Source organism: Branchiostoma floridae, chromosome 1 (genome assembly GCF_000003815.2).
Source record: "Branchiostoma floridae strain S238N-H82 chromosome 1, Bfl_VNyyK, whole genome shotgun sequence".
Classification (NCBI taxonomy): Eukaryota; Metazoa; Chordata; class Leptocardii; order Amphioxiformes; family Branchiostomatidae; genus Branchiostoma; species Branchiostoma floridae.
Genome location: NC_049979.1, coordinates 26574855 through 26583491, shown reverse-complemented (window position 1 = coordinate 26583491; position 8637 = coordinate 26574855). Strand labels below are relative to the sequence as shown.

General features: G+C 43.7%; 1 protein-coding gene across 1 annotated transcript; it reads left to right on the top strand.

The window, feature by feature from the left end:
• The first annotated feature begins 2222 nt into the window (after positions 1-2222).
• Positions 2223-5518, top strand: LOC118423635 (homeobox protein Nkx-2.1-like). The gene is made up of 2 exons (XM_035831872.1): positions 2223-2849; positions 3818-5518. Exons 1-2 carry the CDS (start codon positions 2489-2491, stop codon positions 4537-4539), a joined length of 1083 nt encoding a protein of 360 aa, XP_035687765.1. The 5' UTR covers positions 2223-2488; the 3' UTR covers positions 4540-5518.
• The last annotated feature ends 3119 nt before the right edge of the window (positions 5519-8637 follow it).

The window sequence follows — 8637 nt, the reverse complement described above, 5'->3', positions numbered from 1 at the left end:
TAGGAACGCTTTGAAAGTAACTTTTAAAAAATCTCTTTATTTAGAATAGTTTTCAAACATTTATGTGATTCTTTCACTATTAGAAAATGTTCTAATGTACACATTCTATGCTACATACTCTGTAAAAACCGCAAGGAATTTATACAACCCGCGTTCATGTCTTCTAGCCCGGCTGACCGGACGATTAAACCCAGGGAAAACACGGAATAAAAACGAACATGTCACTGCGAGACAAAAGCCTGTCGGCTTCGGCCGAGCTTCAAACGTGTGCGCGGTTTATTCAATGTTTATTGACTGATGCATATCATGCCGAACCAACAGTGCAATGATGGAAGCAAATATATCCACATGACCTCGCGCTCAACTTTGCTCTTAGGGATCTATAAACGAACTTAGATCTCCAACTCCAGTTCTAATTTTTCTACTCGACGTACAGAATATATTGTATAGACAGAAGTAAATATTACCCCGAACGCTCTTACCTTTATCTCAGGTCTAAATCCAGTCCTTTGTTGAAGTAGATAAAAATAAAAGTGGAGGTTTGTTGTAGAGTCCTCTTAAAAACCGCTAAGTTGATACCGATTTTGTTTTGGAACTGCTTTTGCTAACACGTTAGGATGGGGGGCCTCTGTGTCTCTGTCTCTCCAGGAGTGATCGAACGGTAAGTTAGACATGTTGCAGTTCGTGACGGTACTATGATTTCTGTTCGCTGTTGAGCGATGGAGCTGACCGTATATGTACGCGGTTGCCTTTCCGTAAAACACACACAAGCGCTAACGTTAGCTCACTAGCCGGTGTGCTAACACTTTAGACGCACCATAAACTCTTAAGTATCATTCACAGCGAGCCTGGCGATAATACAACCAAAAAGGCCAGCCTAGAGTCTCTCAAAAACCCTCCCATATTCTAGAAACAAACAGTTCCAGAAGCTCTGTTTTCTTTTTTTTTCCTGAAACCAAAATTGAATGAGCAACGCTCGTAGCCGTCTCCTAGTTGAGGAGCCTACTTATCCAGTATAATATCTTTCAACGATTTGTAAATTTGAATAGTGATATACTCGACTCTTGTAGACTAAGACCGCTCTCTCCAAATGGGAAACACCCGTACGTCGAGTAATGGTATGTTCTGGGGATATACCGTTCTACTCTTTTTGATATGGAAAGATACGCCGTATCACTTGTTTTCTATTCCCCCCAAAGGGGATAATTTTACAACTTGGCAAGAAAATTCCACCGGACAATTTAACGACAATAAAAAGGGCCCAATCACTTTTTATTGTGCGAGCAAAATGGGTTATTGTCATGCTATTCGGACGATTTAGCTGTACCGAACCCGCCATAATAGCGATACACATCCCCTTTTCTGGTGTTTATCTGTTCCATTGTTTAGCCATTGGCGAAATTGGGATCTTCTCCAACGAGATATTGTCTAAATTGATCGATTTTCACACCTTTTAAAAAAAGAGAACAACACGTGTGAAAAGACAAAAGAATGCCCACCCCAGGAACGCACATGGATTAAAGAAAGACAAGAACAGAATGGTGGGTGACGACTTCGGCGTAATAAAATCCTCCAGGGAAAAGTGGTGGGTTGAATTTGTACATCTGCGTGTTTACATTGTGTTACTGTGATGCATATAGGAGTCGGACCGGACAATGGACGGGGTGACACGAGTGTGGGGTAACCCGGGAGAGTGAACGTCCGAATTTTTGCCTCACCATTTGGCCTGGCAACGTTATTCAATGGACGTTGTCTGGCGAGTCCAAGGTTTACAAATCATATGAAAAACCTCAGCTGTGTGTGTGTCAGACGACAGTTAACAATTCCACCAGGTGTTCCCGTGTGTGTGTTTCTTACGTGTGAAAAGTCTGAGTTAACTCCCAGTTTCCTAGGAACTACAATCTCGCCGTCGTCACGACGACAAATTTGAAACGCACGACAATTTTTTTAAGTAAATGGAATATACAATAGATACGGATTGCGACTTGCGTCTATAATTCCTTTGCGTCGAATCATATTTCATATGGGACAGATTTATGCGTTTATGGACCAATCAGGCTAGTTACTTATTTTCTCGGCTCATGCCACTCCTACCGCAAATCAAAAATTCACGTCATCCGTTTGTTGAAGCCATGGGAAAGACCCAACCTCCTCTGCATACTAAATGAGCTGCGCTAGGCCTTCTGATTGATAATGTCCAACGGGCCTGGCTGTGCGAGCGGGACCGGCCAATTGTGTCCCCTTCACGTCAAGCACCTTGTTTGCCACTTGAAGGTTTGAGACCCCGCCCCCAAACTCTACCAAGACAAGGCTTCCCAATTAAAGTAAACAGGGCAGGAGGCGCGCGCAGCTTGGAGCCCCCTGTGCCGTGCGATTGAAGCTGGTATAACAAGGCGGCCCACACACAGTTTGAAGACAGCTCACCTCTAGCCGAGAGCGAATAGGACATCGCGCCTGATCCCTTGCGCAAATTTGCCTCCGCTCAAGCATGGAGTCCATAAGCCCTAAGCAAACGACCCCGTTCTCCGTGACAGACATCCTCAGTCCTCTCGAGGAGATGTACAAAAAACCCATGGACGGCACGATGACTGGAGGCTACGCGGGCACGATGAACGCCGCCGCCGGCATGGGAGCGGGAGGGTACCGCCAACAGGTGACTCAGCCCCTGCAGCACCAGAGCATGAACGTGCCGGTCTCCAACCCGTACATGCACGTCCCGACTCAGCTGTCTCACGGCATGGCCAACCCGTACTGCAACGGTAACGTGTCGGACCTGCCGCACTACAACGAACACGTCCGCAACACGGCGTCGTCCTGGTACGGGGCCAATCCCGACCCACGCTTCTCATGTAAGTATTCCTCCAATGTTCAGTATTTCCGACTCGCTCGACCCCGGCCGGCGGCCTTATCTCCAAGCCGGCCCTGCGTTCTGTCACCCTCGCCCGAGACCCGTAACTCACATCCGCTCCCTCCTGCACGGTCGCCTTAAGTCTTGTTTGACAATCTGTGTCCAGAATTTATAAAAATCAAGAGTGCCGAAAGAGGGCATAAAATTGATGCAGTGAAGTGCACTACAGGTCCGTGAACGATGGCCCACGAGTTGGTTTATGCCCCTATCTCGTGCGGACTCTAGAGTCCTTGTACCTTTGTAGCTCGCGCGAGCCAGCTTGTGCTGAGGAGGATTCTTGATTTATGAAATGTTCTTCCACGCAAACTTCAAAACCTGAAGTATTTATATTTGGCCTACAAGCACAGAAACCTTACAAAGGGAATTGGGGCAGTTGTTCCTCTCAACACCAATACACACAGCAGTCCACTAGCCCTAGGGTCCGATTGTGTTAGAGTAACGCCCAAGTGCAATCGACTTGGGTCTTCAGAAAATAGCGCAAACTTTTCACGCTAAAGGAAGCTTTGTATTCCTCTCAGGCAAGGACTTTTTTATAAAAAAAAAACTTCCAACGCATTCTTTCTACCTTATCTTAATGGCTTTATTCAAAGACCTCCGCCAACTATCAGTTGGATACGAGTCGTTTGGCTTTGTGTGACGGAAGCCTGCAGAGTTTTGACACACAAATCCTCGCCACACGTACACATAACCTCTGGACTAAATCATTTTCGGATATTTTGGTTGACACTTCACAATAACGCCTGTTAGAAAGCGGGGTGGAGGGACAGGCTTTTTTTCTCTCTCCAGAAGGAAAAGAAAACTCCAGTTAATAAAACCTGGCCTGCTAACCTTTTAACCATGACTTCTTTGCCTTTTTTTACGGAGCATTTTGCGAGTCATTGTCATCTAAAAGCCCGTCGTTTTCCACAGTTCCGCGGCTGATGGGAGGTCACTCGGGAGGCATGGGGAACATGGGCATGTCTCTCGGCACCATTGAGGGACCCAAGCCGATCTTGCCAACCACTCAGCGTCGCAAGAGACGAGTGCTGTTCTCCCAGGCACAAGTGTACGAGCTTGAGCGGCGGTTCAAGCAGCAGAAGTACCTGTCGGCGCCGGAGCGCGAGCACCTGGCCCAGCTCATCAACCTCACGCCGACTCAGGTGAAAATCTGGTTCCAGAACCACCGCTACAAGTGCAAGCGGCAAGACAAGGAGCGGCAAAAGTCCAGCACAGATCAGCCTTCACAGCAGCAGCAGCAGCAACAGCAACAACCACAACAGCAGCAACAGCAACAGCAGCAGCAGCAGGTTTCACAGCACCAGGCGGGGCAGGTGCAGGGGCAAGCCGGCCAGCAGAACATGTGTGCCGCCGGCAACTCACCTCGACGCGTCGCCGTGCCCGTGCTAGTCAAAGACGGCAAGCCGTGCGGAAACACTCCCTCCACGACCCCGGTCACCGGAGTCACGGCCAACATGTCCGCGGCAACTCCTCAACTCAACCCGCAGAGCCAGGCGAACATCATCGGTACCACCGTAGCCACGGTCAACGTTAACGGACTCAACTCTCACATGAGCTCGGGAAACTATGCGAACAACACCATGTCTTCGTGCTCGTCTTCACAATACCTTCTACAGCAGGGTAGAGCGTGGTGAGAGAAAAAGACACAGAGAGAGAAAAAACAACAACACTGGAACTAAAACATCCCCCCTACAAAACTGTACAAGTGTCATTTAGGAACATGTTTCGGCCACTTGCTAGTTTTTTTAAACTATGTCTAGAACTGACGGCTTTTTACATATATAAATGTGGGACGTGTCAGTATTGTAGCAGGCCGTGACCGAGCAATGTGACATACATGTAGAACAAGGTATTGTCAAAAGGAGGTAGCTTTTGAATACGAACCACCGAGTAAAGCCTCGAGAAACCGGTCAGGGAAGAAAAAAACGTCACCCCAGAAGTTTATTAGTTACATTTTGTTGTGTCAGGGTGTTATACAAACTCCGTAGTGTCGCCACAGAAAACAGGTAGGTTGACACTCTTGTCAGAATCAGCTGTGTCCAAAATTTGGCAAATATGAACACGGGGAACAAAGGAAAGGACACGGCTAGTGTCCCCTCGTCCAAACATTTCTGTCAAGAATTAAGTGAGCGCCGTAGCAGGATTTAGGCAATCGCGATCGCACAATCGTAATAACATTTCCCAAGATTTTCTTTATCTGTTCTAGTTCTAAAATAGCACGAGGAGCTTTTGGATCGTGGTTAACTATCAGATCACGTTGTGTATACAGGAAGACAACTACTTGAAGAAAAGGGCCTAGATTTTAGAGGAATTTGTTTGAAAGATTAACACAGGAAAGAAAAAGAAAGAAATTTCAAAATCATGAGTTGAAAATCTGGATGTACTGTAAGTATGGGAGAGAATTTGAAATTTGTGTTGGATGTTGTAGTATGTATATTTCACTCGATTTGATTTGTACAATTTCGAAGAATAGCCAATATAGGTAATGAGTTTTTAGATAATTTATTAATATATTAGTAAGAATGTCGAGAATAGTATGGAAAATACGTTGGTCACATTTTTTGGGCCCAAGTTGTCACATTGTTGTTGTACAGAACAATTTCGTCTTGTTATGTTTCTTTGTTCGATGTTAGAGTCAAAATTTTATCTTTTCGTTGTAAAAGGAAATAAATTCACTCACAGAAACATTTCATCTGTTGGTTGCTTTTTTCTACAATCGTTTGTATGATCTGCTACAATATGAGGTTTTAGGGTAGGTATTGTACGGTAGCTAAAATTCGGGAGATTTTGATTGAAGGGTTGCAACACAATAGAGAAGCTTCTGCCGATGGAACATAATTGCTTTCCATATCGCGCACTGGGAAATTCTGCCAGCTATTGAGTCAGCCGCTGGTGTTTTTCTTACAAACAGCGCGGTATGACACTAGTCTCTATAAATGGTTCTTTTTCTGGGTCGTACATTGGTTATACTGCCCATAATAACCACTATAAGAAAGCGCTAACATGTAACAAACAATTATTAGCTTCTACGTTGTACAAGGGTCACTTACTGAATGCATGTGAATGTATACGTAAGAAAGTAACACTGTATATAGAATAGCCTTGTTAAGATGAAGACCATAAAGTGTTAGAATTCGAGGCTGGGATAACAACAAAATAATAAGCGGAAGAAAAATGCAATTTTAAGGATTGTAGCCGATGTATAACACAGAGGCGGATATTTCATACAATGGTTTTCTTTATCAACCTAGCGTGGGATATCCAGTATAACACATTGCAAACGTAATATACAAAACGATCGTAACTGACAACAAGGCAACATCGAAATTTCAACCAAAAGAAATACCCATGACTGTACCGTCCCTTAGAAATATAGGGAGTAAAACTTTGTTACGATGTCATATCCTATACTATATTCTAATTGCGTGCATAAAAAAATACACAGAAAGTCGATCCTTATCTGCTTTTGTGGGATGAAGATGGCACAAAATGATAGCGGGATGATTCTATTTTCACACGAGGATTTGCGTATGTTTGCGTGTCGAGCGGGTGAGGGATTGTACGGGGTCAATCTTCCATCTATCCGGTAACACCTTGGTGGTTACACGGCAAGGAGTGTCCGGTAGCGCGCTCACTTTAGTAGCTGTGCACGTGAGAAAATAACGGCAAGAAAAAAAAACTACTGGAAAACACACGGAAATAGAACGCAAAGTGTTCCATTCATGTAGTAAATTAGGTTGCTGAGGGTATAGCTTTCAAATTTGCTACCTGCGGGGTAACGGTATTATATCTCACGGAGGGAGGGGGGCATCCTGTCGGGGGAGAAGCACAATTCTTACAACGGCGAACCGAGAAAACAATGAAAACAGTTCCTGAAAACCACCTGTCAATTGCTGTTGGTAATTTTTGCTTGTTTTTGTTTTACAATTAAACGTAAATTGATACTGTTAAAGAAGGTTGTTTCTTAGAATTGTACGGATAATTTTTTACATTTTTCAATGACTGTGTATAACAAGAGACGCAACATAGGCCTGCGTTTTGAATCATTAACAGAACGTATAGAAACGGCGGCTACAGAATTAGTAGCTTATTTGGAATCTATTCGTTACGGCAGTATAGTCGCACTATTTCACAATCTTTGTCCAAAGTGCGCGTTATCATAAAAGCTATGTGTGATCATAACATTGTGCCGTGTACACTTTCCTCGAAACATAAACACAACCTTAGAATGCGTATTTTTGGAATGTGTTTCTCTTGCGTCAATCTGAAACGAGTAACGCCGCCTTTTCCTTTATTCTTCCTTTTTGGAATGGAGAAAGAAACTGAAGTCAACTAGTCATACAAAGGTTCTAACGTTAGTTCTATGATAATGCAACAAGGACAAATAAATTTTTATCTGAATGTCAGTGTTTCAAAGAAAAGCGCAATTTTGTTGCCCCAATTTTAAAAGACTAATAGACAAACACCAGGAAAAGATACAACCGCGTCAAAAAGAATCAACATAAAATTGTTGGATGAAAACCTCTAACTTTATAGTTTCCGCCATGCTAGTAGTCTGAATGGTATTTAGACTAGTACTAGTACCATTCAGACTACTAGTAAACCTAGTAGTAAACTTTTAATTTTTTTAAAGAGGTGTCGTCGTAGTCTCCCCTTAGTACTGTCTTTGAGATTTTTTAAAAATCTATTGGGAAGCTGAAATATAACTGCATTGTTCACCTGATGTCTAGGACTGTTTAAACAGTTTAGATTCTTTGATGACTATATATTTCTGACAAAGGCTAAACGAAAGAAAACAATGAAAAAAACTAACCCAAATTTGCATCCACGAGTCTTCGTTGACTCGCTTGTTAATGAAGGATACAAAACGATTACGTTAAATTCGTTTGCAACGGTATAGCGTTAAATACGTAGTTTTCAGCTGCAAAAAAAAACTTTTGTTTCTGTGGAGTCATGTGGAGTAACAACAGAGTGTTTGACACTAAGAACACAGAGGTCCAGCTGGGTCCGAACCCTGTTATGTTACCATGGGAAAGGCACTTTGCACGACCTTCCTCACTCCACCCAGGTGTAAAAATGGTCATTGGTCGGGGAGATGGAACAAAAAGGCAGTGGAAGGCGAGGGATGGACTCCACCTCCCAATACCGTGCTCCTAGTCTCCAAGCAGACCCTACGGTGCCTTAGAAATAGTATCAAAGCTGGCATAGGACTTAGTATAGCGGCACCGGTGCCCGTTTGACTCCCTTTGGCCGGCTATCTCCCTTTGGCCGGCTATACTCCTTTGCCAGCTTTTATATTATCTCTAAGGCACCGATGGGTCTGCTTGGAGACTACCGTGCCCCAGACACAGTGGATAACAACCCGATGCCTCTAAGGCCTCAAAAAGGCTAACTTAACCTTATCAAGCCTGTTGTGCTGTGTGCACTGTTAGAAGAAGATACTAACTTGAGCGCAGTGCCACATTGTCTGTTAAAAGAATATATGTCTAAAGAAAATACCTTTGTCTACTTTTTGATGTTTTGTCTTCTGATAACGTTCATGATTTCAGATGTATGGTCGTACGTGTTCAGCATATGTTGGTTATAAGTGACGTTTCTGTTTAAAAGGTTCTCAAAAAAGAGTGGTGGAACAACGTAAAACAGCCAAAAGACATGTTTATGATGCGCAAGAAAGTTGTGATGAATTCGTTTTTACACAATCCTTATGCAAAATAATTTTTCTTGACTCCTAA